Source organism: Pseudopipra pipra, chromosome 5 (genome assembly GCF_036250125.1).
Source record: "Pseudopipra pipra isolate bDixPip1 chromosome 5, bDixPip1.hap1, whole genome shotgun sequence".
NCBI lineage: Eukaryota > Metazoa > Chordata > Aves > Passeriformes > Pipridae > Pseudopipra > Pseudopipra pipra.
The window spans coordinates 1,898,576-1,926,522 of NC_087553.1; the positions used below are offsets into that span (position 1 = coordinate 1,898,576).

Here is a 27,947-nt window from a genome sequence, read left to right on the forward strand (position 1 = left end):
ACAAAGGAAATAAAGCACCAAGTTGCTTACTGAAATGAAGGACATGCAGAAATACTTTGCGACTCTGCTCCCAGAAAGTCTCTTTGTAGTGCCTCCTTCATGCAAGAGTAGAAAAACAGTCAATAAACTGAATGTCTAAAAATTTAAACAGCTTGATACAGGCCCAGAGAAATTGGTGGGGAGCAGAGAGAGAATTTTTCCTATGCATGAAAATATGTTTAACTGCACCTCTCCTTCCTCCTGGAGAAGCCACTCCAACATCCCACATGATTTTCAATGCACCTGAGACTCATCTTCTTTTTCAGTACACAGAAACGTTTGTTAGGTCACTTAATTTTACTTCACAAAAAAGCTGCTTTTCCATAGTGTTTGGGATTAGCAGCGTGGTTTTATAAACACAATAACCATGACTGAGATGTCACGCACATCCACGCTCCCACAAATCACTTCTGACCCGTGTCAAGTGCTCAGACACATATGTTTGTAATAAAATGTCCAACAGTGCTTTCAATTCTCACACATCTCTTTATTGCCTCGCTTTCCAGACGAATCCAAGTGTCTGCTCACACCAGCCACGTCGCATTAGTGGGCTGGAGACTGGAACTGGCCACGAGGCAGACAGCTGAAACAAAGGAGGGCTGGAACTCCAGCAGGAAAAACGAGCCTGGCTAGGACAACTTGTTTGTTTAGCTGATGAAAGAGGGGTTTTTTCCATCAAACTCCACCAGGTTTTGTTCTGCAGGCTGGCTGCTCCCCCGGCACTGAGGGGAGTTCAAGGGCAGAAGGACCCCCCCAGTCACCACTGCACACATGGACAAGAGGAAAAACACCACAAAACACATGAACACATCTGGCACAACGGGAAAACAGGAAGCCCAGTCACCAAAAACAGCAAAGAAGGAAAACCTTGGTTTCAGTGACCCTCTTCCCCTCACCTTCTGGGGGAATCAGGAAGCAGAGATCAAAGCTGTGGAAGCTCGACTGGCTTCAGGGTTGAGCAGGGAAATTACTACTAAAAATTCATATTTTTATGCCTGTGGACTAACCACAAAGCACTGGCAGCCTGGAAACCAAGAGAAGGCTGCTTCCTTCCAAAAGAGCACTTAGAAAGCACAGTTTGATCTGGGCACATGTGAAACCCTCCCAAAAGGACAGTGGCACCTTTTTGCTTTTCTCTTCACCTCAGCAAATCTCAAAAAGCCATAAAATTAAGACATGGAGAAAGGTAGTATCCTCTAGGACACCGAATATTTTACCACAAGTGGGAATGTTTACTCATTTCAGGCAGCATGTAGAGCAGCAGTGTTTGGATCTGTATGAAGTTTAGATGAGGCTTTAGAGGCCAAAAGTTGTAGCAGTATCAGCCAATCTCACAGAAGACTTTGCAGGGAGGGAAAACATCTTGCAACTGTGACTTGCTGCCTTTTGTCAAGGCACTTTCAGACAGGACCCAACTCTTGCAGGCTGCTGCTCTTAAATTTTGTATTCAATCAGTAGAAGCTCTTTTTTTTTGTATTTTTCCTACTGAAACACTGCAAATGAGAAACATCTAGGAAATCTGCCACTTTTGTGAAATGCTGAAGTATCTTTTCAAAGCCTGTGACTCAATTCCTACAGTTTGTTAACCCAATTACGTTTAGGATGGCAACCAGCAATGAAGCTTTTTGGAACTTTTACTCTTCAGCCATATCTGAACCAGGAGGAGGAAAAAAGATTCCCTCCACCTTTATACACAATACACAAAGAAACACACACAGAGAAACACACACCAAGGAAAGCACACGTAGATTAGCAACTTTTTTTTGAAGTATTCAAAAGAGAGCTAGAAGAATCCTCAAGCACTCTTTACAATTAGTGACATGGACCAGCCAGAGGAACTTGATATATTAATGGAAACTGAATTTTAATCAGATTAACAATAATATATGGAATAAAACCCTGACTCTGAAGTATAAAAGAAGAAACAACATATCACAGGACATCTCTAATCACAAAACAGCCCAAACTTATAATTGAAATGCTTACTTTAAGTTAGTTGTGCATTCGGCAAATACTGGGCAATGAGGACATGAAGTCACACATTTCAGACACCAGAAATAGACTATTTTGTGAATAAAATATTTATACACACATATATATATAAATAAAACCAATAACTCATGCCTTTCCCTCATCTGTATTTTCACCTTTAGGTCTGTTCAGCCACGTACCAAACTTTTGACTACACACAGAGCAAATGGAGTGAGGAAGAAAAGGCTGCTGGCCACAGAGGGAACTTAGTTGAACACCGTGTCTGTTTTTAGAATATTGTGCATGATGGTAACAAACAACACTTCCAGGCATAATGTTTTTCATATGTGCAAGAAGACTTAAAGCAGGCACTTTTGCATCCTCAACTAAGCAGCCTTCAGCAAGGGGATTCGCCGTATATTTGCTTTAATAATAATAATAAGAGTGAGGAATGAGGCTTTTGGTTGTGTTTTTCTTCTGCTGCTCCCTCCACGTTACCACACTGCTCCACAACCTGTGTCCCAGTCAGAATCCCTTCCCAAGGCCCGATCCACAACGCACATAATTCCTGTGGCGTGAGGTCAGTGGGAATTAAACCAACATTTGGTGGAGACAAAGGGGCGCTGAAGCAGCACCAGCAGCAGATCTCTCTGCTGCTTCCTTGCTCTGGGATCCTCTCACCCAACTGCCAGAGCAGACACACTCAGAGTCAGGGATGGCAAAGCACTGGCACGTCTGACTCTGGTGCTGACAGGGATTTGGGCTGGCACCAACCAAACCAAGCCAGGCTGCCAAATTTCCAAAGGCATGAGGGCTCTGTGGCTGCTATTGACACATTCTTCTCTGAGGGGAAAACACAGAGGGAGCCACTCTGAACTGTAACAACATCCCTCTATTCAAGTTCTCGCTCCTCTCCAGTCCGTGGAGATCTTTCATTTCAAGCTCTGTGGGGCAGGCAGCCTTTCCTGCTGGCTCTGGACAGCAAATTACTTACTTGGGGCTCTTGGAAAACGCCATTAGCCACGGAAGAACAGAAAACAAGGAACAAATTGCTCATTTTTTTGCATTATCCAAACTCTGTACCCTCAAATAAGTTCTGCAAACATAATTCAGACCTCTGCCTGCCTTGGAGATTCCCACCAGCACAGTGTGAATTCACACCAACACAGCTGAATCTCTGCAAAAACTCTTAATTGCTGAGAGGTACACTGATAATTAGCAATTACCTAAATTACACAGGCTCTCTACAGGACACATCTCTCCTTTGAGGAGGATCCCAAGGAAACAATCTCCAGTTCCACGGCCTCTCTCTTTGTGCAAGTGCAAACTGGCCTGGTGACCCAGAGCCTGGCTCTGCAACGTGCTGTAAGCACTCAAGACACGTTCTCAAGTGCTGCTCTAGCCATGGATTTCTCTGCTCCTGGAGCTTTTCAGGCTTTTAATCTGAGAAATATAACCTTGCTGGACTATGACATCTGGGTAGGACTCACCAACTCTCATTAAAAACAGGAAAATTCCTGATTTAGAAGCAATTGTGATCTCAGCATTAAGTCTCCTGCACCACAGAGAGCATCTGGTTCCTTCACTGCAACAACTCCTGTTCAGCTGTATTATCCAAGATAATATCACTGTTCCACTTGCAAAGAAACCACATTACATGTGGGAAGAGTGATGCAAGACCACTGCACCTTTTGAGAGAATTAATGGATTTAGGTGCTAACAAAGAAAGAATGTGCAAATTCACTTCATTTAAAACCACAATGTAATCCAGGTGAATTAGGATAACCACAAAATCTGAGCATGGCTCCTTGCTGAAGTCGGTTTGATGTGGTTTTGTAACCCTAAAGATGTTATTGCAGTGATAATAAGAGATCACTGGGCTTGTTTTAGAGATGAGCAGTTTGCTGAGGCGTTCTGTGAGCCACGTGTGTGCAGTCAGGGTGCACAAGGACTCCAGAGGGGAATATGCCACAGCTCAACCCCTGTGTGGAGAACAGAATACACTACCCCAAATTTTCAGTCCCACCCAGATACAGGTGTGTTGTTGTTTCTAACAAAAATAATTTTTATAATTACTTCAAAACAATAAAGAGAAAGTGTAGTGGGAAGTAAACTGAGGCCACAACACAGGGCACTCTGACATGTTTGTGTCTCTCTCACTGTTGCTTTCAGCCTTCCCTTGTCAATGACCTTTACCTCAGTTTTTTGCAGTAACAAGCTGCTGTTTATTGTGGTTCTGATTTTAAAGGTTTTTAACTGCAAATCACTCCAGCTCACTCGTTAAAGATTTGAAGGAGGACAAAACTTTGATCTCCTACCTTGATCAGCTCTTTGAACTTGGGGTCTTCCTTTGAGTTGGGATCAATCATGGTGCGCTCCTCGTTCTCCTCTGCCCAAGGAAAATGGGAAACATCAGTGGGATCAACTCCAAACAAACAGTGCAACAACTCCTACTCATCGAGGGGCCTGTCAGCTGATGGACAAGTGACAGTGCCCAGTCATTTTAGCAAGGGAGTGCCTGATGATCAGTGACAGGCAATTTTAGGGACACACAGAAAGATAACACAGCCCTACTTCCCTAAAATAAAATTGTTTCCACTGATCTCCCCTGCTCTGTGCAGAATGCTTCAGAAAAATCACTGTCCTCATGTGGGGCATGTTAATAACAGCACAGCACAAAGTGCAGTCAACTACTTTTCTCCTTCTCCTAGATTTGGATTTCACTCCTGTTTGAAAACACCTGTCCCAAATGACAGCACCTGAGTTTATGGCACTACAACCAGTGAAACTGGGCTGAGTGTTTGTGCCTCCGTTCTCTGGTTCCCTGAAACTTGGTCAGATGTGGCCCTGAGTGCAGGAACTCCCTCACCTTTGGAAAATAAAATTACCCCACTTTTTATCAGTACTTGTGTGTGGGGGAAGAACATAAAATAAGATTTTGCAGGTGTAAAGTCTTCTACTTCTTCTGCTGCTGAGATGAAGATATGTGACAAGTGCTCTCCAGTGGCCAGAAGGACCAGTGTGAGAGGCATGAACACCAAGAGTGATTTTTAAAAGGGATGAAATGTTGGTAGCAAAATCCACTTGAGCTCAATAAGGCTAAAAACCAAACCTTTGGCAGAATTACCTTCACAACAGCACACACGGACACGTGAGAAACCCCGAGGAATCTGCCACTTCTGTGAAACATTAAGGTATGTTTTCAAAGCCTGTGACTCCATTCCTACAGTTTGTTTGCCCTAATTATGTTTAGGATGACAGCCAGCAGCGAAGCTTTTGAAACTTTCATTCTTCATGGACATGTTTTTATGCTACTGCAGATATGGGTACCAGTATTTAGGACGCAGCTGGAGCAAGCCTCTTGTTTTAAATTCTGCTGCTTGCTTTTAAGTTGCAGGTGCCTCCCTGAGCCCTTCCTTTTAAGAAGCTCCCTGAGTAGCCAAGTGGGAGCTGTGATCCAGGTTAGAGCTGCTCCTTTCAGTGGCACTGCTCAAGAGGAACACAAGGATGGGTGGCAGTGGCACAGCTTCCCAGGGAGATCCACGTCTCTTCAGCTAAATTATTATTGATGGACCCCATGGATTTATCTTTAATTGAGTGTAGACAGGCCATATGATGTCGTATTTTCCTACTGATTTCTCAACTCCTTCTACCATGACAATAAAGGAGGGTGTTGGTATCACCACTGGTCAGGCCATTGCCACACTTTAAATCCTGACCATGACCAGCCTGAAGTGACTTCCTATGGCAGTGCCAGGCTGTTTCCTGCTGTAACATGGGAAACATGACATTCCAGACTGACTACACCATCTAACTGGTTGTCTCAGACTTCACCCACACATTTGGGTTCAGTATTTTCCAGGGCCCCTGACAGTTATTAAAAAAGCAAGGCCCTGCTATCTGAACAATGAAAAATTTCCCTAAACCTATGAAAAACTCTATTGCTGCTTTTTTACCCCCTGCTCCTTTACTTCCCCATTATTGCCTAGGATGAGTCAAGCATTCTATCACAAGGAAGTGACACCCACTACACACCCAAAATACTGTTAACCCTGAACAGTGTTTGACCCACACATGATTCACCACAGAACTCAGGCTGAGGTTCACCAGTGATCATGTCTCTGCATGACAAGCCTTCAGCAGTGGTCCTTCATCTTCTAAACTCACACACAGCTCTAGTGGCATCCAGAAGAAATCACTGAGACACCCCTGACAGACAGACAGACACACACACAGAGCAGTCAACACTTTGCCCACGTCTCAGAAGAAAAGTACTTTGCATTTCCTCCTACTCTCCTAATCAGAAAATCCAAATGACTAACACTTTCCTGGTTTTAATTTAATTATTTGTCTCCATGACAGCTTGCTTCAACTAATTCTGTAGATCAAGAGACATATGGCCAGGGGAGACAACAAGTTTTAAACGCTTTTTGCTGTTAAATTATGCTGTTGCTCTTGTGGGGACTCAGAGAGGTGGGATGGGGATGGACACGGGAGAGAGTCCAGAAACTACCTTAGTCAAGGTCTGCAGCATGAAAACTTTACCTAATAGTGTATCTTCTGGATGGATGTCCACGGTGCTTGGGTTCATTGGTGCATTGATAGCATTTTTACCTTCTTCTTGGAGGTCACTCACTGAACAGAGGGGAAAAAAACAGAGAGAAAGAGTGTAATAAACGTAAAGTTGGTGGACTGGAGTACTCATAGTAAAAGAAAACATCTGGTAGATCCATTTCAAAACAGGACCACAGTTTATGGCATGAAGAACTGCAGCCACAGTGGAAAATAAAATCAAAGGAACATCCTTTTATAGCTTCCCATTAAACAGAGCTACCACACCACTGGCTGGAAACTTCTTGCAAGAAACCCAATCCTGTGGTAAGAACAAGCCCAGGGTGCTTGTTTCTCCCCAAGGAAGGGGCCCTATTAAAGCCTCAGAGGCTTCCAGGAAGACCTACCAAAATCAGGGTGAAAATGTATTTAATTCCAGGATTTCCACAGGATAAAAACAGATGTACCACGATCTGGTGAGCACAAATCCGAAACTTTTTATTTCAAGCTTTTATCCTAAACCTGCAACTCTCATTTGGGAAAGTCAGGAAAGTACTCTTCATAAATAAAATGGCTGTTAAAATACTTCCCTACATCCTGCCACATGGGAGGAAATGAACTTGAGGACAAGAACTGAATAGGTCTTTAGTATCTTCACAGAGCTTGACAGTAAGAAAAGCAGCAGCAATGCTGGAACACTTTTACACTTTCCAAGGCACATCTCCCCCTAAATCCAGATAACATTTATTATAAGCCAGGACACTGAAATAGATGCATGTGAAATAGGAGATACAAAGACAGTTCTGTGTTAGGATGGGGTAAAATCATTTGTGGCAGCATTTGGGGTATTGCAGTCTCCTTTGGGAGGGGCCAAGTCCCAAACTCTCTTCAGGGAAAACAAGGACTTCCAAATAAATACAGTTTGCTAGACAAACTTTTCTCAGGAAAAAAAAAAAAAGGAGGAACAGTTAACTAATAGTGACAGTATCCCAGCAAGCTCTTCCTTCCAGAGCAGTCATTATTCCCCTTTCCCCCTGGAAAATCAAACCGCGGGCATGCAGCCTGCAAAGGTACAAAATCCTGCATGAGGACTCACTTTTTTCCTGGAAAACACAGGGATCCTACTGCCACAGAGGAGGACAGGGAAGAAGAACACACTGCAATCTCCACTCCTTCTCTCACAGAGAACTGAAGCAGGTGCTTAAAACAAGTTACCACGTCTCTTAATTGCAGCCCCAAAGAGGTTACTTAGTTCTGGTTCGCAGCGTGACACTGAGCATCACTAAAATCCTCAATTATGGCATTTTGTCCTCATGTTCTGCAAGCAACAAACACCAGCCTCACATTTTGAGAGCTGATGGTCTATGAACCGTGGTTCATGAGGGAAAGGGGGCTGCCAGCTCTTTGTGCTGTACCTTCTGCAGTGAGAACAATTACAAATAGAACGCAACATCTGCAGGCTATTTAACCTCCTGATTAAAGATGTTACTAAAAGAATTCTTAATTACCCCTTTTCTGCACTCATTCTCATTTTCTTGAAAAACTCTACAAGCAAAAAACAGTCAGGGAGCAAAGAGGCCTCATGCAACAGATGAAACCAGCCTTACCCAGGACACCCAACCAGAGCTTTCTCACCCCAACAGCTCCTACATTGTGATGCCAACAGGGACACAGTCACCACGAGGCACAAGAAAATTCATGTGGGAACTGAATAAGTAAGATTTTTTTAAACCTTGCTAGGACTAGAAATGCCCAGGCTTATTTTGGAAGTATCAGTCTTGTTTCTAGACAAACTCTCTTTTCATTATTACAGCAGGGCTGTCATTCTGGGAATGCCAAGTGTACAGTAAGTTCAGGGCATCATCATCCCTAATGCTGTGCAAATGCACAAGAGAGCTCCTAAGTACCTCTGGGCAGTGGATATGTGGATATGAACAAAATGATGCACTCATTTCAAGCCAGAATACTTTCAAAATGCAGCTAAACTAGTTTTATTCACAGAAGCTCAATCAAGGTGATACCCCTGCTCTTACATCTTAACAGAAAAACTATCTCTACTCCTCTTAACAAGAAGTCCTTGTTTCTGAGCAATTTACTGAACTGAAAGAAAACATGAATGCAATTTTGTGTATTAAGCCCCCTATCCCTCAGGATAAGCTACATAACCCCTGTGGCTGCCTTCAGATCCAGCGAAGTTGGGCCAGATCCCATAGGACCAAAACATCCTTTCCTGTTGTCGCTGGCAAAGCAGAGCTCTTTCAGCAGAAATAACCTCCCAAAACGTGCTGCCCAGGGAGAGCTGCTTGCACAGAGCCTGCACAGACAGCTCGTGGAGAGATTCCTGCCACAAAGGGAACTTTCCTACCTCCTTTTCTGCGCCTCTTGCAGAGCAGCCCGGCCATCCCGGCCCCGGCAGCACAGGCAGGTCACAGGGGAAGCACACGGGATGTCTGGACACTGATGGAATGGCAGCAACTGGATAACAGGGACTGCCACCCCCAGAGTGCCAAAGCTCTGCTAATTTGGGCACGGTGACACAGGAGGAGGCACTGAGAGAGGCTCCCAGCTGCTGGGGGAAGGGAGGCCAGCAGGACACGGCGCTTGGCCACGGACTGCCAGCCAGGAATCCTCCCTGTCCCACTGATAGCCAAGCACCTGCCTTGGCTCTTAAGCAGGCACCTCAAAGATGGTGTTTTCTCTGCAAGGAGCTTCCCAAGAGAGTACTTTCCACCCTCTGGGGTTGGGTTTCCCACAGGTTGCCCCAGGAACACACAGGTTCACAGAGCAACACCGGCACACAGAGAAGCAAGTGCAAGCAGGGATGTGAACCTGCCAGGGTACTCCCCATCTGCAGCACTCCAGAACTCTTCTCTTTCACTCTGCACTTGAACAACGTTGAGGGCTTTTTCCCTGCTCACTCCCTCCCCAGTATTCACTTATCACTGCTGAGCAAAGGAACAGAAGCAGGAAAAGGAAACTGAGCCACAACACTGGAAAAAAAACCAGAGAGCCCACAAAGGAGCAAGGGGAGGCAGTTAAAATAATGGTCAGGATGGAGTAACAGGTTCATTTCTGAGAAGACCCTGATCAGTATTTTAATGCAAATTTACAACAAAGAATGGCTTTCAGCCCCTGCTTTCACCAACCCAAACGTACTGTAAAATACTATGGGCATTATTCCTCCTCGACTTTTTACTGGCAACAGTGGCTCTGCTGTGAGGTTTATCCATGCAAGAGGGCATTTGACTGGTAGAGCAAAGCTTGCTCAACAGGTTTTAGTCAGGGCAGGTCCCACATGAGCTATTACTGCTCCTTGCCCACACTCCACCTGCCCATTCACAGGGCTCCTTCTCTTCCCCTTCCCCTCCCCACGGGGAACATCTTCCCTGTTATGCTGGTACAGTCCCTTGCTCTCTGACTGAGATTGGTGTAAAACACTTTTCTCTAAAGCTTGATCATTCCATCTCAGATCTGTCAGAGGAAACCTGCAGCAAAGGGAAGCAGGAAGGGGAAGGAAGGTGAGTACAGGCTGAAGCAGCATCACTTAGTCAAGGACGGTCCCCAGCAGAACCTTTCCAAGCATCTGTTGCCCCTGGTGGGTTTGTCTGCTCCTGCTAGTAATGTCAGGGCAGAGGAGTCCCTCAGAACTGAAAGGAGCAGCCCCAGCATCCAGGGAATGCTCTCCTGCCCATGACCCACAACACACGCTCTACAAAATGGTCACGGCCTTAAGGTAAAACTTGCTGATGATCTAAATGACTGAGCTGGGAACTCACACAGGGCAAGTCAGGTGTAACTACAGGCACTGAAAGATGATGCCTTGGAAAGGTATCTGGCAGAATTAGCTATGATTTCTCCAGGGTGTCTGCAGACCCTCCCTCCCTTCTGGCTGGAGATATCCTCTCTGAGCAGATCCTCAGTCACCAGGCAGCACCAGCCCCCTGAGCCATTTCAGCACCCCATCAGCCAGCACTACCAAAATCCAAATGTAACAAAGGGACGGGCTAGTGGCCAAGGCTTTCGGAAAAAAACCCACATTTTCCACTAGAATTACATTTTCAACTAGAAATTTAAATTCACATGGAAAAGGTCGCTTCTCTACCGGCCCCCAGGAAAGCAGCAAGGGCTCCTGGCAGCCCTCAGATGTTTTGACAATCTCCTGGCAGTGTCAGCAGTCAGACATGGTTTAGTCACACTGGAAGCTGTGCTGGCCTTTCAAACAAATTACCAGAACGAGCAGATCACATACACATGCTATAAAGCACTACATCTGTAAGCCAGGCAGGCTGTCTCAGACCATGGGACTGCACACAAACTGCACACAACAGAAGGAATTAGCTGAACAAAGTTGGAAACGCCACCAGAGCTGTCAAGGACTTCCCCCAAGTCAGGAAATGGCCTTTAAAGTCAGCAGGAGTGCTATAAAAAGAGAAGACGTCCCTGTTTTCTCCTTTCTAAAAGAAAGCAAGCTGATATCAAGCTCGATCCTTCCTACCTTCACTATTAATAATCTTAGTATAATTTTAAAAGACACCAACAACAGTAGAGTCCACTTAAGTCTTTGCCATCCACTGCCTTGTTATTAAAAAACTGACCTCAAGCCCCTGTGTCTCACAAAAACAGATGGTAAATGCTACTTAATTTTAGATCTGGTTATTTCTGACTGCAAGGCTGGATCCTACCCCACAGAAAGCAGCAGCTGTTGTGACAATGATCATGAGCTTCTGTACATGGTGCTCTCCTTCTCATTCAACCAGTGCCGAGCTTTTATAGGATGCACTCTCATCTCACGATTAAACCTGAATTTTGGGAGCTATCAGACTGCTTTGTCACCCTTGGCTCCACTACAGATGATTTGCTCAAGCAAGTTTGTCACCCTCTTTGGTGGAGCAGCACAGATGGGAAACGTGCCTGCACAGAAGTTCTCTTCATCCCCCAAAGTCTCACTGCTTCCCAGGTTTCCCTGCTATTCCCAGAGACAAAACCGTGACCAGCTGCACTTTTCCAGACAGTGACTCACCTGCCTACAGCTCATATCCTAAGAGTTCAGCTAAGCATTCCCAAAATAGAAAGCCCATTCTCCAGACCCTTCCTACCCCTTTCAGACCAGTGACACGACCCTCCTTCACTCACATCTCAGGAGAGATGTGGACACAGGACAAATCCCCCTCAGGAAGCAGCCAGACCTTGCACAAAACATCAGCTGGAGCTCTCACTTCCCATGGGAAGTGTCAGACCAGAAGGCAACAGGTCCTTGGTGAGTAAAGACCCTGCAGTGTTTCTTAACCTGCTCCTCTGTTTGCCTGCCACGGACCAACACACCCAGAATTTCCATCTGACAGCTAAAACTCTTTCAGGAAAAGTCATCTTCAAAACTCAAAAGCCTTCCAGGAACACTTAACAAACAGAAGCTTTACAAAAACTGGCATTTTTAAAGGAAAAACCAGCCCCAAATATCCTGCTACACTGAGATTCTTTTCTAGAGACAAACCACACACACACAAGTCACCAGTGTGCTCCTGCATTACTAATCACATGTACGAAAGGCCCTGAGATCTTTTGACAGAGACTGCAGGAGAAACACAAAGCCTCCATTAATTATAATAGAGAATTAATAATCTCAGGCAGATCAAAGGCAAGGACTTGACCAAATCCACATAAAGGCACTGTATCAAGGGACTGCATTCAAAGCAGAACTGTGGTAATAAAGGAAATTATTTATATGCCTCAGTAGACAGACAAAGCACTCATGATTACCTGAAGAAACAGAAATACCTAAAAAAAGGGAAAAGTAGAGCAAAAGGCAACTTTTAGGAAAGGGCTGTAATACAGAGAGCTATGGAACTAAAGCTAAAAGTCAAACTTGGGATTCATCACTTTGCTGTAATTCCCTGTCTCTCATTTCTTTCATTATTGCCTCAGGCCATAGCTGGTCATCAGGTAGGGAGGGATCCAGGCTGCCAGCAAAGGGACACTCCAGACTTCACCTCAGTCCCCAGCTGCCACTCATCCCCTCCCTTTTGCTGGCACTGGTGGTTGCAGAAGCCACATTATGGCACAGAGTGGGGGAGACAGTGTGCCTGAAAACTAACCAGGGAAGAAAGCAAAACAGTAGAAAGTTAATTTTCACTGTGTAGACACACAAACGCTGATGTTGGGGAAGAAAAAAAAAGCCATCAAAAAAAAACCCAAACACCCCCAACCAGCAGAAATAAGTGTCCACAAACTACTTATAATGTTACACCTACAAAAGTGATAGGTGGGGATATCCACCCCTTACCCAGCCCTCCCAAGCACTGACATAACACACATCACAACTCTACAGCTTTTACACTCCAGGACATGAACGGAGCGTACCTTTGGCACTTGCTTTGTCCTGAATTCGTAAACAGATTGCTTCAATCCTGAAGTTTTTTGACTGGGAAAAGCCAGGCAAGAAGTGCAGCTTGAGAGAACCCTAAAAGCAACTAGGGAAAGCTGCACTTCTCCCTCTGCCCCCCAAGTTCTACTTGAAAATGGAGAAAATACACTTTCTCAGCCTCCCCCTGGTTACAATTCCCTCCCAACACACCAGGCAAGGGTCATTTATTCCCACAAAGCAATGGTAGACGTTCATGTTCTCCCAAACACACCACACGAGCACCAGGACAACTTCCAACTGAAAGAAGGATGTGGAGTCAAATCTGACGTGTGAGAACAGAGGGACAGAAAAGGTCTGACAAGAAAAGGAAAGGACTGAAGGGGACTTCAAGCCTGAATCCACCCACTGTAGAAAACCTGCAAGGCATTTTAAATTTACTGCCATCAATTCTCCATGAAATACTGTATTCTATATACAGTCTTCAAGGTTTTTGTGTACTCCCACATCTGAAGCTGATGGGCACAAGCAGACAGGGAACAGCACATCCATGCCCAGGAACTCGGTCTAGGATCCCAAATGAAGCAGGCTCATTTCCACAAGGTGCCAAGCACCAAACAAGACTCCTTTGACCTTTAAAAGCAACTTCAGAAACCAGAATCAACTCACTGCCTAAGGTATCCATATTTAATGGGTGCAGTCCAAGCAAATCCCCAAGGGACAGAGACAGCAGGAGACTCACTTCTGAAGGCAGTGATGGCAGGTGAGCACAAGCAGTAATAGGAAGTCTTCTCCAGCTGACAGGGCAGAGCCTGGCAGGCAAACTTCAGGCAAATGGAGAGGAGGCCACCAGCTATGACTTGAGTTTCTAAGAAAGCAACTTTTCTGCTTGTGCAACATGATTCTACAGGAAGAACAAAGCAGCGATAAGTGATTCTGCAGACCACAAGAAGTGCATGTGCCCAGGCACTGGAGTGGCCCAAATGTCACCCAGAAAGACAAGGAACACCCTGAAAAACACTCACATATAGCAGCTGTATTTGCAGTTGAAGGTTTGCTGGTAAATACTATTTTCCTGTTCAGCTGAGCACAGGACCAAGGGAGGGATAGGCCATGCTCCAGACTGGAAGCTTTAATCTAAACACACTCAACAGTTTTCAATGGACCATACACTGCAGTTACTCATGCAAGGAGTTTTCTCAATGCTTTCCAGACATGTCATATGGGGAAAATTATTTCACTAGCTGCTTTGAGCCCCAGAGGAGCCTGCCAAGACAAGCACTGCAGCGATAAGCACTGCAGACCTCACAGTACAAGAAAGTCTGGAACTCAGAGCCCCCAGTCAGACAAAAGCCAGCCCACGAGGGGAAGGTACAGGGAAGATAGTGGCTGCCATAAAAGCACTTTGATGTTTAACTCTGCCAGGTTTAAGTCAGAAGTAGACACCAACGTGTCCTAATGGAGCTGCTGAACACTGTGTGGGATGAATGGAGCCCAAGCCTCCAGATGCCATTCCAGTCCAGTCTCCCAAACACAGCCCTCAGGGGCTATCAAAATGCAATTATGAAACAACAGCCAGCCAAAAATCGAATCAAAACAAGTCCAAAGCACGAGCAAACGTTACATTTCACCAAGTATCAAAAAGCCCTGCAGGTGTTATTATTCCCTTACTTAGTCAGCACCCCGGAGTTTTACAGGATTTGCAGTCCTGCCTTTCTGTGGTCTCTTTTTAAGCCTTTGCACTAGTAATATCAGGTCCTATGAGCTAGAAAAGGTGGGGTCTCAGTGGTGCTAGACATCTCAAAGGCCTTCAAGCTCAGTTATTGGTGAATCCCAAAACAGCTTTCTAACTCCACAGCCTCTGGGACTTGCCCTCACTAGAGAAGCAGCCAGAGCAGCAGCACAGTGGAATCCATGGAATCTCTCCTCACTGAAAGGTTAGACAAGCAAAAAAGACAGAAAAAAAAAATACTATACTCTTACTAGTACCTCAAGTCAAAGCGCTGTGGTGAGAAGCACAGTCCCACTGCACAATGCTGCATTCCCATGCTCGTAAATCATCAAACCACAGACTTCACGCTGTCTAAGAAATGTCCTGACTCCAGCCTTTGGAGGGTCTAAGATGCCAGGGAGCCACATAAAGATCAGGGGGCAATTCAGTGTGGAAACGACCTCGGGGGTCTCCAGCTGAACCTCCTCCTCATGGCAGGGTCAGCCCTGAGATCAGACCAAGTTACTCAGGGTTTTATCGCATCACATCTTAAAACCTCTAAGAATGGAGGCTCTTGGCATCCTGTCCCACTGCCTCACAGTCCCCAGCATGAAAAATTCCCCCCTTTGCCCAGACTGAACCTCATTTGTTTCAGTTTCCAGCTGCTTTCTCTCCCTCTGCTTGGTAAATGTTGGTACCTGTGAAGTGTTTGTTAACATGCAAATGACAGGAACTGAGGGGTCAGAAACAAACAGCTGGAAAAGCAGCATAAAACAAATACCTTTAGTGTCAAGAGTCATGCCCAGGTCTAGCAGAGCTCCCTAGCCTTCTAAATCCTCTTATTACAGATATCAGCAGAGCAATACCCACCACAGTTTAATTTCCTAAACTGATACAAAGCTCAATGACACCGAGGGTCCAAGGAGATGGTTTAAACTATGGCCCCTCACTGTGTTAATGCAGCTACAGCTGCTCTGCTGCACTACAAGGGGGTGTTTTCAAGACAGGAGTCTCTTCAGGCACATTTGTAAGCAATTAAGAGGGAATTTCTTAGTCTGAACCTGCGTGAGCAGAGGAAAAGCAAGCATCCAGTTCTCTCAGGCAGCAGTGGAAAGGCCCTACCAAGGTCCAGCTTGCTGCATTAGATAAGGTGAGTCATGATTGCTTCTTCCCTTCCACATGCAAAAATAAACCCACATCAGTTTGTGTGGCAGACAGCGTCAGATCTGCCACACAGGCATCTGCTTTGCTTCTGGCACAGCAGGGCCATTTGGAGCATGACAATTAAAATCCACTTTCCCAATGCCAGGGCTCCATTACACGTGCTTATTTAATTAGCTAATTTAATTACCTATCCTTCCAGTTGCAGAGAATGATGAGGGAAGTAACAGGAAGAGCCAGTAGGTCAATACCTGGCTCTGAGTCTGGTGTCACAAGCACAATTTTGGATTTTTTTTGAACATGGGTCAGTTTACGTGACACACGTAGGGTGCCCCTGTCTCAAAGGGGGAAAAGGATCCTTGCACAGGAGTTAGCAAGGATCCCTGAAAGAGAGAGGGATAAGAGGAAGGAAGGAGAGGTGGTGAGGTTGCCCTGTAGGTGAGGGAGTGTTTGGATTGTGTAGAGCTTAATGATGGTGACAAAGTTCATGGGCAAGGTTCAGGGGGAAGGCCAACAAGGCAGATGTCCTGGTGGGAGTCTGTTTTGGACCACCCAGCCAGGATGAAGAGGCAGATGAAATATTCCATAAGCCTCTAGGAGAAGTCTCCCAACCACTGGCCTTTGTTCATGTGGGGCACTTCAACTCACCAGATGTCTGCAGGAAACACAACAGAGAGGAAACAGTCCAGGAGGTTCCTGGGGTGTGCGGGAGAAAACTGGTGAGGGAGCCAACTAGGGAAGGTGCCAAGCTGGACTTGCTGCTTGTGAAAACAGCGAGCTGGAAGCAGGGCAGGCACCTCAGGAGGACTGCAAGGATGCCATGAGGTTAAGCAGGGAGAAAATCAGAAGGGCCAGAGCCCAACTGGAATGTCATCTGGCTACTGCCGCGAAGGTAAATAATAAGTGTTTCTGTAAGTGCATCAGCAACAAAAGGAGGGCTGAGGAGAATCCTCACCCTTTACTGGATGGGATGAAACACACGGCAAGCCTGAGGAAAAGGCTGAAGTACTTAATGCCTTCTTTGCCTCAGGCTTTAGTAGAATATTAACACTACAGATTTGGTCTGCCAGGGATCTTGACTCTCCACTTAGAATAATGGAACCTTTTAGGTTTGAAAAGACCTCTAAAATCATCGAGTCCAACCATTAACCCAGCACTGCTAAGTCCATCACTAAAGACTGAGGCAAATAAGCCATTTCTTGCACCCTGCCTAATTTTCCAATGGAACCAATTCCCCGTAACAGCACTGGGAGCCATGCACAGGGAAGAAGGCAAACAGTAATCCCGAGGTACAGTTCTGTAACCCTATTCCTGAGGGAGAATGTTAAGCAGCAAATACAAGCCTGGATGTCCTGGTACTTTCTCCTATTCTATAATTTCTGAAGAAAATCCAGTCAGTTTTGCAAAGCCTCCAAATCCATCTGCTGGACTAGGAAAGCCAGAGAGCAAACAACACTATTCTATTTTAACATGACAGAAGTGTCTGCCTCCGTTTAATGGCACACATACATACATCTGCCAAACAGACCTAGTGGGACAACACTTTCTGAGGATTACACATTTTTCTATTTAGAGACAGTAAAAAAGACACCATGCCTCCATACAGACATCTCCTCAGCCAGTTCTCAGTCTCCTTCCTCACTGCAAATAAAATGTGCATGAAACCACCTCAGCTAATTAAAAATTAGCAATAAGACCATATGGCAGCTATAATGGAAAATGCACTATTTCTTTTTTTCAGTGGATTTCATTATGGTTCAACCACGCAATCAAAGAAGTCCTAAAGAAGGAACTGGAATTCCAGGAGTTTTATAACCAAAACGCAGCACACATTGGAAAGAGATTTTATAAGAGCTTTATCTGTTTGCCAGACAGGTCTTGGGGACTGTAAAGAAACCTCTTCTGACTTGGAGAGGCAAAACTCAATTCCCAGTTTGCTCACCACTAGCAAAGCCAAAAGCAGAATCCCATCCCATGGCCTCCCCTCTCAGCCTAAGGGCTCTGGAGAGGGGTCTGCAGAGAGTGCATGGAAACAAATCACGGGTACAGGGGTTATAATTAGAACTTCATTGTGACAATGTATGAAGTGACAGTGATTGAAGGGTCCAAAGTGCACAGAGCCACTGCTCTCAGCCAGCACGTGCTGCCAGGTGTGCTTGTTCTCTCCACATCAGCTTTTCAGAGCAAGACTTGAGCGGATTCAAATTACAAATCCACACGTGTCAGCCACAATACCTTCCCAGCTAAACCAGACATGCACAATAGAAGCCACCAGTTTTGGGCTGCAGCTTTCTATTTGGCCAACAGAACAGTACAAATTAGGAAATCTGTACCTGGGCAGAACATTCCTCACCTGGAGAGATCCCTTGGCCCATCAGCTGTGCAACACAGAGGCTCCTGTTCCCACCCCCTCCATGCTCTGCCCCCCACCAAAGACAAATGGGGGTCACTGCTGCTCACACAGAACTGCTGGTTTAGATCCCCCTCTCCTGTGCTGGTGGGGATGGAATTCCCCACCACCAAGCAGCCTGTCCTGCAGATCCAGAGCCAGGAACTCTTCCTGAAGGCAGCCTGGAAGAACCCCTTGAAGAGCAGTGCTCTGCCACTGATCACAGTGCCCCTCCTTCCCTTCTTCCCTGCTCTCACCACACCTCCCTCAGCCCAGGGCAGAGGTGCCAAGGCATCCTGTGACAACCACCAGGGGCAGGTGCACCACAGCCACCACAGAACCACAGAATATCCTGAGCTGGAAGGGACCCACAAAGATCATCCAGGTCCAACTCCTGGCCTTGCACAGGACTATCCCCAACAATCCCACCCTGTCCCTGAGAGTGCTGTCCAAACCCTCCTGGAGCTCTGGCAGCCTTGGGGCTGTGCCCACTGCCCTGGGGAGCCTGGTCAGTGCCCAACCACCCTCTGGGGGAAGAACCTTTTCCTGAGATCCAACCTGGATGACCTTCAAGTGGTTGGCTCCTGCAACAAAAATACCCAGATCCTGTTAGCTCATAGAACCTGGAGGTGTGCTGAAGTCATGATTGCTCTAATGAGCAGAGGTCAGCACAAGGAGAAGCCTTTGGGAAACAGGGTTTCCCTTCCTCCTTCCTTGCTGTCCTCCAGGTCTCCTGAAATGACTGAGAGGAGCTCGAGGGCTGAGAAGAGAACAAGACTCAGGGTTGAGAAGGCACACCCAGAGTGTCCTGCATTGCCAGCAGCAGCAAGGGGGACAAGAATCACAGAGAGGGGATGTTACAGGTGAGGTAGGAAACTCCTTCTCCTTATGACATGTGTCATTTGGCATCCAAATCCCACATGGGCAGCTCTGAAGTACCAGCCATGCTGGCACTTCCACAGCCCCAAACTGGAATCTGTGGCCATGACACTCGTATGCACAAGGCACAATTTCCTTCCCAGCTGAACAGCAAAGCTGGAGCTGCTGAAACACCAACTCCTGCAACCAGCAGACTCTGCCTGGTGCTGGGTTTGCCTCAGACCACATAGCCCTGGATCCCTCAGCAGCAAGTTGTTCTGACACGCTTTTGCAATGGAAGGAGCTTGCCAGCTAATCTCCCAAATCTATGAACATCAAAGCTCAAAACTCCAACAGCTTCATCTGTTCTCAGATCAGCTGGCCTGTAACAGCTCTTGAAGTACATAAAAAGGCATTTAGCACTGTTATGCATAACTGTACCCAATCTTCTGTACCTCTGTATTGCCAATGTGCAAACCAGCAGGATGCATTTATTTCTATTAACGAAGTGATCTAAATATCCCAACTCTTACAAACACAAGCACGTTAATCAGTGTGATTAATGTATTAATGACAATGCACTGCAGAACACAGACTGATCTCCCTGCACAGATCCACCAGTGAGATCAAGAATCCCTCCTTCATAACTTTCCATGAGCTGTGACTTTGCAGCTCCCCCCACTCCTACCACATCCATGTGCAGCTCTCCAGAGTCTCACAGGGCTCACCCACACACTCCCTGAAGCAGAACCAGCCAGCTGCCTGCTTCTAGAAGTCCCTCCCAAGGTATCATAATTAATAAACCCTCTAAAAGAAATTAACACATGTATCACTGAACAACTGCTTTGAAATAAGGGTAGACTTTAAGGAGAAAAGGACTGGAAATCTGGTTTTGGAAAACTGGAGTTGTTGATAACCACCTCGCTAAGGTTTTATGATGGAACATAACTGTTCTTACAGTGACTCTTATTTTAATGATTGCAACTCTGGAAATAAAACAACTTTTGAATGTCTGTTTTTCTTAAATGAAAGTAGGTCACTTTCCTCAATGCACTGCTGAAGAGCCATGGAGCTATTTTATGGGTCTTGCTGCATCCTGTCTGGAGGAAAACTTCCAGCTGTAATTCAAAAGTCTCCTGTCTCACCAGGAGATTGTGCCTAAAGCTGTGCTGGCTGAACCAGCCCAGCCTAGCTGCAGCTACAGGAGGAAAATGTGGGGTCTATTATTCTGTTAAAAGGATCATTCCTGTGCATGTGAAGTTCCTTTCACTTGAGACCCTGACACAAACTATATTCCCAGGACAGCTGGGAACAGTCAGAACCAAAGCTGGCACTGCTCTAGCAAGACTGAAACCAGACCTGGTCAGAGGGACCTGAGCCCTTCAGTGGAAACAGCAATTAGGCTGTACAGTTCCAACTGGAAATTTAGGTCTGTTTAAGTTAGTGGTAGAAAGGATAACAAACTGAACTTGAAATATGAATCTGCATATGTTTGCACAGACTTTCTACGGATACATGCACATATCTGGGGCAGCATGTAGCTTCAATGTAATTACATGCAAATTCCTTTCTTAAAGGGCAAGTAATTCTGCTTAACCAGCACCCACTTCATCTTCTGTTTGGGTATTTCACCAGCAGTAGCACATCACAATGGACAAACACACCTCCTCAGTCCAGTATCCTCTCAGACTGCAGCAAAGGTACTTGTGTGAAGCAGGACCACAGAATTACACCTGACATAATTTGTATTTGTCTCTCCATCTGACTAAGAATTCACTGCCACGCACCATGAGTGTGGAAAGTAAATTAAGAAGAGGGTGAGCACTGACACCAGTCTATTAAAAGGAAGAGCCTTACAAATACACTGAGTGTCAGGTCAGGAGACAGTGAGAAGCAACCAGCTGAAGCTTATTTCAGGTTGCACCTCAAGGGTCTGCGAGAGACAGGTTTGACATGAAGTCTCCTCCAGTTTAATCCTGCTGTTGATCTCATTCCCCGTGTTCTGCCCTCCAGAAAGCCCAAGTGACTCAGGCAGTAGTACAAGCAGCCCCACCTGAACAATCTGGAGGTGGGTTTTAGAGTGTGCAGAGCTGTGGGAAACAGGCAGATTACGCAGCACCTTTGCCTAAGGATGTGGCACCAGAGACAACCCAGGAGATGTATGGATTCTTTCCCTGGTTTTGCCAACAGTTGCCAGATGACCTTGAACAAATCACTTCCTCACCACCCCCCTCTTCTCCCTGCAAAATAGAGGCAGCACCTGCCACCTTTCTCTGGGAGGAAAACCCTGTGAAACACACCCCTATCAAGCCATTTACCGAGCTGGTTGTGCCCACAGGCAACTGCAGCAGTGAACGTTGTGCAGCCACAACATCTCACTGATACACTGACCCACACACCCCGAGAACAGCTCTGTAACCTCCCCTGGTATGGGCAAAACTTTCCCATTATTCAGCTGCTGTTGCAATAATCCTGCCCCCAGCAGCACTGTCATCTCTCTGTCCCTTGTTCCCCTCTCCTATTGATTTCCTCAGGCACAAGTATATGGCTCTTCCCTGGAGCAGTTTCCTCACCCCTGTGCCCACCCTCAGTCATGTCACTGGGACACAACACGAAGCAACTGAGTCTGTTCTATTCCACTGACTCCTTCATAGAGGCTATATATATACATACCCACACACATATAAATACAATAATAGAAAGCTTATTTAGCCAAACACCTGCTGCCCAGATCTTTCACACAGGAAAACAAAGCCTTTCGAGTAGGCTGGGAGTGAAGCAGCAAACCCTCTCCTTTATTTCAGCACAGCAGCATCGCTCTGACCGACAGGAAAGGGCAGATTTTTTCAATTTCCTTTTGTAGATGAAGATGAAACACAGCACTGCCCTTCACAAGGTCTGAAAAGAAGCCAAGGGATCATCCAGCTTACAAACTGTAACCTGCTAACACCCCTAAATTTTCCTACGGTGTTTAAAGCAGATTTTGGAGAACAGGTGGCACACACTGAAAGCTCAAGATCATAGAATCACAGAATGGTTTGGGTTGGAAAGGAACTTAAGATCATCTTGTTCCAACACCCCTGCAATGGGCAAGGACACCTTCCACTTGCCCAGGTTGATCCAAGCCCCGTCCAGCCTGGCCTTGGACATTTCCAGAGATGGGGCAGCCACAGCTTGTTGCCCAAGGCCCTCCCACCCTCACAGGGAGGAATTTCTTCCTAATACCTACTGTAAACCTCAGATACACCAAGACAGAGCCATGTAACACTAACATCAGGCAAAGTTAGATTTTTGCAGATTTTCCCACAGGGGGAGAAGGAGGAGAAGGAAAAGCCAAGTGGTCGCAGAGCACTGGAACTGACACATCCCACTTTTCTAAGGATGTGTGTCATGACTGATTACAAGGTTAAGAACACACATCTCCATGCAGTGCTCTCCCCTGGCCTTTCTCTGGCCAAATCCCTCCCATGTGGGCTCTCCAGTAGCACAGAAGGGTTGAGCTCATCTCCCCCTTTTCCTGCTGCAGGACTCCACTAAGGTCCTGCATATATATAGTATAGATTTGTTCTATACTCACTTGTGACTCACTTTGACACAACCTGCAGCCATTAATGACCACCAAGACTTTTCTCTCAGGGGCATTTTTAGCCAAACTACGGGTTAAAAGTATTCCTGGGAAGGAAGAGGAAGGGAGGAGCCAAACAGACAGTGAGATCACTCACTCCCACTTCCATAGGAAACCAGGGTAAAAACAGCCTCCCCAGGAGCAACGGGGGCTGCTCCTTCTGTTGAGTCACGGCTGCCTAAAAAGTCTGTTCAGCCATAAAAATTCAGAAACAGAAGATTAAGGTGTGATAGTGTAAAGCAGAGGTTTGAGGTAGAAATTCAAAGTCTTCCTCAAACAATTAAGCAATGTATAGAATTTGACTTAAAACACTGATGAATTTGACCAGACCCTACCCCAGCTACTGACACCCACACAGCCTGCTGCCATATCATCCTGCTAAAGCAAGAGCTGTTTACACACTGAAATACATATTTCAAAGGCTGCCACAGTGTCTATCACCAGTACTTCTGAACTTTACTTACCCTCCCATCATAAAGCAAGGGTAGGAGTTCACACTGGCTGCTTTGATAAGCCTAATGAACCCTCCTCTCCCAACACAGCCTCTCTAAAAATACATGGCAGCATGTTAGCCAAAAAAACCCCCAAACTTAAATTTAGTTGCTCATGGGTTAGTAATCCCATATTATGGATATTTATTGCATGGCTCCTACCTGTGATTAAAGCAATGGAAACCACGCTAAGTGGCAAAGGAAAACGTCAGGGCCTGAGAGCTGCACGGCTCACAAGTTGTGCACAAAAAGGATTAATGTAAGTGGGGTTTAGCTCTTGCACAGACCAGGTTAAAGGTCTTTGTGTGGATACAGCTGGGACGGTGAGAGCTGCAGCGCAAGGGGGAAAGCAAACAGAACGCACAAAGAGCCCTGGGGCGGGTTTGCTTTGGAGGCAGAGGAGGCGAGAAGCGTTCCGGGCTGTGGCAAACGAGCAGGCAGCATTCCCATCTGATATGGAGACGGCAGGATTTACTCTGGGAAGATCGCTCTGACCTCTGCCGGTTCCCTCGGGGAAAACCAGCAGAAACCTGGAGGGAGGCGGGGAATTCCCAAGGGCAGGGCGGTTCCCAAGCACGCGGGACACACCGACCACAGGGCTCCTACGTGGTCTGTCATCTCACTCGGATGAGCTTAAACATAACATAAAAAGGTTCATTTTCTAGCCCTGAAATTTGCTCCTGTGGCTGCCCAGGTCCTGCCATGAGCCACGGTCCTCTTCTGGACCCGGCAGCTCATCACTGCTTATCCTTTGGCCCTCTCCAGTTCCACAGCCATTCCCTGGGCACCTTCAGTCTGAGAGCTGCCCCACAGAGGGTAAAAAGCCGTTTTCCCTCACAACGAAGGGGCTCAGCCACCTGCGACACCACAGGATGTCACACCCAACCAAGCAGTGGCTCCTCGGGCTTGCAGAGAGTCTCTCCTCCCTTCACGTTTTCATACTGGAAGGAAAACTCAAACTAAAAGCTGCCTCACACGTTTCAGTTTCCTGCCCACCGCCCTGACACGAGTGTGACTGTCACGCTTTTCATCACCACAGAGGTGGTTCCCCACTAAGCAACCAAAATGAGCCCTTCCACTGCCAACAGGAGCCGTGGCCACACCAGCAGGTAAAATAACAGGCAAACTCAGCAAAAAGTCTGGTTGGCCCCACTGAAAGCAGTCACCTCAAAAACACCACCTAGTGATGCTGAAATGTCTCATTTAAGGGACATTGCCAACCTGCTTCAGCTCAGAAGCCACCTCTGAACGAAATCCTCTCTTTCAGATCATGTGCTCAGCATCCCAGCTGGAGATGAGTTTTTTCCACCATCTTTCTTCAAAAGCAAATGAGATCATCTCAGCAAGGCACAGCTGCTTCTGCTGCCCCTCAGCAGAGCCACGTCAGAGAAACTCCATTAGAAATAGATAATGAAGGAAATACCAGTAAGCCACACCAAAACAGCCAGCAGAAGGAAAGGGAAGCAACTCACAGGTCTCAAGGCCTAATATTTTATTATTAAATATTAAAAAGCTGCCTCATAAACGCTGCTGGCAGTTCATGGACTCAATCTGGGCAAAATATGTGCTCAGCAGCCAGCTGGAAGGAGGCTGAAACTTGAATTACATCCCTACACTACACCCATCAAACATGAGAACAAAACCAAGCCGGCAAGTCAAAAATGCATTAAGCCATGAGGCAAGGACACCCAGATTTCCAGCTGGGACACCCAGATTTCCAGCTAGCAGATGGCAGGAGCCTGGGGATAACAGAGAGGAAGAGTTTCTCAGCAGAAGCCAGTATGTGGCCAGTCGGGGAAGCTGAGGAGCATAGTGCACACCCTCCTCGGAGGAGAAAGGTCCACTCTGTGTATTCGGGGCTGCACCATCGTTATCCAGCCTGGCGGCCAGAGGACCCCCTGTCTACACCAGCAGCACCAAAGTCGTGTAGGTCGAGGCACGCGGTGCTATCCCTGCCCAGCCCCTGGGAGAGCGGGTGGCTCCGGGGACACCTCGCTGTGCCCACGCCAGGCTGTGCCAGGGCACAATTGAGGAGGGTGCTCAGTGGGAGCCGAGCTGAGCCCCCCGATGTGGGTGCTGCCCGTGGGGCTGGGGGAGCATCTCCCTGACAACGCACGGTGTAAGCGAGGAATTCCCGTGAGGAATCCCGGCCCTCGAGAGCGGGGTGGCTCGGCTGGATGTGCCTGGTTATGAAAATCAGCTCCGGGCAAAGAACCAGCACAAAGCCCACGGATGAAGCGGACCTGCCACGACGCACAGGTGGGACTTCATCGTTCCTTCAACTCTCGGTCCAGGGAAAAAAACGACGCCGGCGGTGTCCCCGATCAGCGGGAGTTTATCCGGCAGCGGGTGCTGGGGTTCCCTTTCCCAGCGGGATGTGCAAGGGGGGCCGGGCAGCGACGGTGGGAGCGGCCGAGCCCGATGAATGGCCGCTCCACACCGGGCACTTCCAGGCGCCGGGATCGCCCGGGCATCCCGGTCCCCATCGCCGGGACCCCCCGGCCAGGCCCCGGTCCCGGTGGGGCTGCGGTGCCCCGAACAAAGCAGGGCTCCGGGACGGGACAGGGAAGCGCGTCCCTCCCTCCCTCCCCTCCGCCGAGCTCACCCTCCTTGGCTTTCTTCTTCCTGGCCAGGGTCCCGCCGAGCTTGCCCAGGAACGACTCCTCTTTCTTCATCCTGTGCGGCCGCAGCGTCGGGGATCGCAGGGGCTGTGCGGACATGGGGCCGTGCCTGCGGCTCTCGGGGAGCCCTCCCTGCCCTGCCCGACCCGCCGGGGGCTGCCGGGCCCCAGCACAGCCCGGAGCGGGGATCGCCGAGCAGCAGAGGCGGGGGAGAGCAGCCGGAGCTGGGGGCGGACCGGGAGCGCTGCCGGCGGCCACAGCGCCCTGCCACGGCCGGGAAGTGCGAGGGAGGCACTTCCAGACAAGGGACACCCCGCCAGGGGCCGGGGGCGGGGAGATGCCCGAGCACACACACACACCCACCCGAGAGCAGGCACCCCGCTGGAGCATCACCTGGAGCGTCGCCTGGAGCATCTCCTGGAGCATCGCCCTCCTGCGGGGCACCGCCGCGACCGCAGCGACCGCGCCGAGAGAAAGTGGGTAGAAAGAAAAAAAAAAAAAAAAAACAACAAAAAAACAACCAACATCGAAGCAAAGCAAAGCCTCATGTCTCGTCACAGCCAGTTCTCAGCCTTTGAAAGTAAGATCAAACATCAAAGGACATCCTTTCTTAAGCAAGTTTTTACACACCTTCCACGTTTTGCGACAGTTGGACGCAGGTGAGGGCAAGCGCCCAGCGTGTGCCATGTGCCAGGGCACACTGTGGCAGGTCCTTGCTGGCTACATTCAGATTTGCCTCCTAATTTCGCAGCCATGTGCTCCTTCTGCGGGACTAGCCTGCCTCCTCTTCCTGGCATGTTGCCAGGCAGGTTTGGCATCTCCTTGGCGGAAAGGTCGAGGAGAAGGGGGGCCATGGGCTCCGTGTTTGCCAAGCTCACAGGTACTGAGGTCACAGGGGGATTGTCACCTCCTCCCATGCTGCCAACCAGCATGGTGTGTGCACAGAAACAGCCAAAAACAGAAACTTGGGCTTCATCCCACAGCGAGAATTTATTACTTATCATTTTACAGCACCCGGGAACACGATAAGGGTTTTGTGGAATACACATTAAAAACAGCTCCTGAAGAGTTTATACCGTTAGGCTCTGATCCTGTGAAACCTTAAGTTTAAGCCCCTGAAGTGGTCCCAGTTATTTTAATGAGGCTCCTGGGTCCCTAAAAGCCAGGCACAACCCTTGGCCGTGCTCCCACAAGCAGCTCCCCTGTCAGCAGCCCTCATCCCAACAAAGAGCCACATTCAAACCAGCACAGCTTGGCTCGGGATCTGCACACCCAGCCTGGCTCAGGATCTGCACACCCAGCTCACAGGACACATTTTCACGCCTGACCTGACACAGAAGTAGCACTACAGGACATGTCCCGAGCAGAAGATGGCAGAGACACTGTTCTGAGAGTGGAGTTTCATGAGACTTAACCCGAGCTCATCCCCTCTCTCACCAAGGCCCACCCTTGTCTCTCACCTCCAGCTGCTCATTGCTTTTCTACGGGCACTTTGGCAGCTAATAAAAAAACCCAACCCAACAAACCCAACCCAAAATCAGCCAGCACAAGCTTTCCAGTGTGACTGGGCACAAAGTCACCCCAGGGCACGTGCCAGCAGGAGGGAAGTGCAGGGCACACATGACTAGGGCTGGAAAGACCCTTCCAAATGGCTTCTGGGAACCTCTTTTCCCTATTGAAAGCAATATTTAACACAACAGCTAAAGAAAGATTCAAGAAAACACTGCTTGCTCACCTGTTTTTCAGCTTGGTTTTCCTTCTGCATTTGAACCATAGGTTTGGTTGCAGAGTCTATTTCTGTTGTGTTTTGCAAATCAACAGGAGAATGGCAAATAAACTGAGGGGTAATGACAGGTTTGGAGTAGGACCCGCAGCTACTTTAAATATTTGCCTTTAGATCTGAAGTTTATAAACATTCCTCTGGAGAAAGTAACCAAGAACCAGGAGGTGCTTTCTACATCTCAGAAGTCCTGCACTGCAAGGAACTTGGATAAGGGTTTCCTCATCAGATTAGTGAGCAGAATTTCCACATCCATAATTTCCTCCAGCCCCATTACATTATGTGTTACCACATCATTTAAGTATCTCACAAAAGAATATATACTGTGGATTTTAACATAACCTGCTGCTCATTTCCCAGCTTCCAGAGGGTCCAGCCCCCAGACCAGATTG

General features: G+C 47.5%; 1 protein-coding gene across 3 annotated transcripts in view; it reads right to left on the minus strand.

Moving 5' to 3' along the window:
* PARVB (parvin beta) overlaps positions 1-26,035 on the minus strand; it is a 50,847-nt gene extending 24,812 nt beyond the window's left edge. The window contains exons 1-3 of one of the 3 annotated variants that reach the window (XM_064654088.1): positions 25,760-26,035; positions 6,556-6,645; positions 4,329-4,399 (exon numbers count right to left, since the gene is read on the minus strand). In XM_064654088.1, coding sequence (XP_064510158.1) covers positions 4,329-4,399; positions 6,556-6,645; positions 25,760-25,874 — 276 coding nt within the window. In that variant the 5' untranslated portion in view covers positions 25,875-26,035. Of the gene's footprint in view, positions 1-4,328; positions 4,400-6,555; positions 6,646-8,926; positions 9,036-13,661; positions 13,746-25,759 lie in introns of those variants that run through there. The other 2 variants (XM_064654090.1, XM_064654089.1) reach the window with 2 other exon arrangements.
* Positions 26,036-27,947: the final 1,912 nt, after the last annotated feature.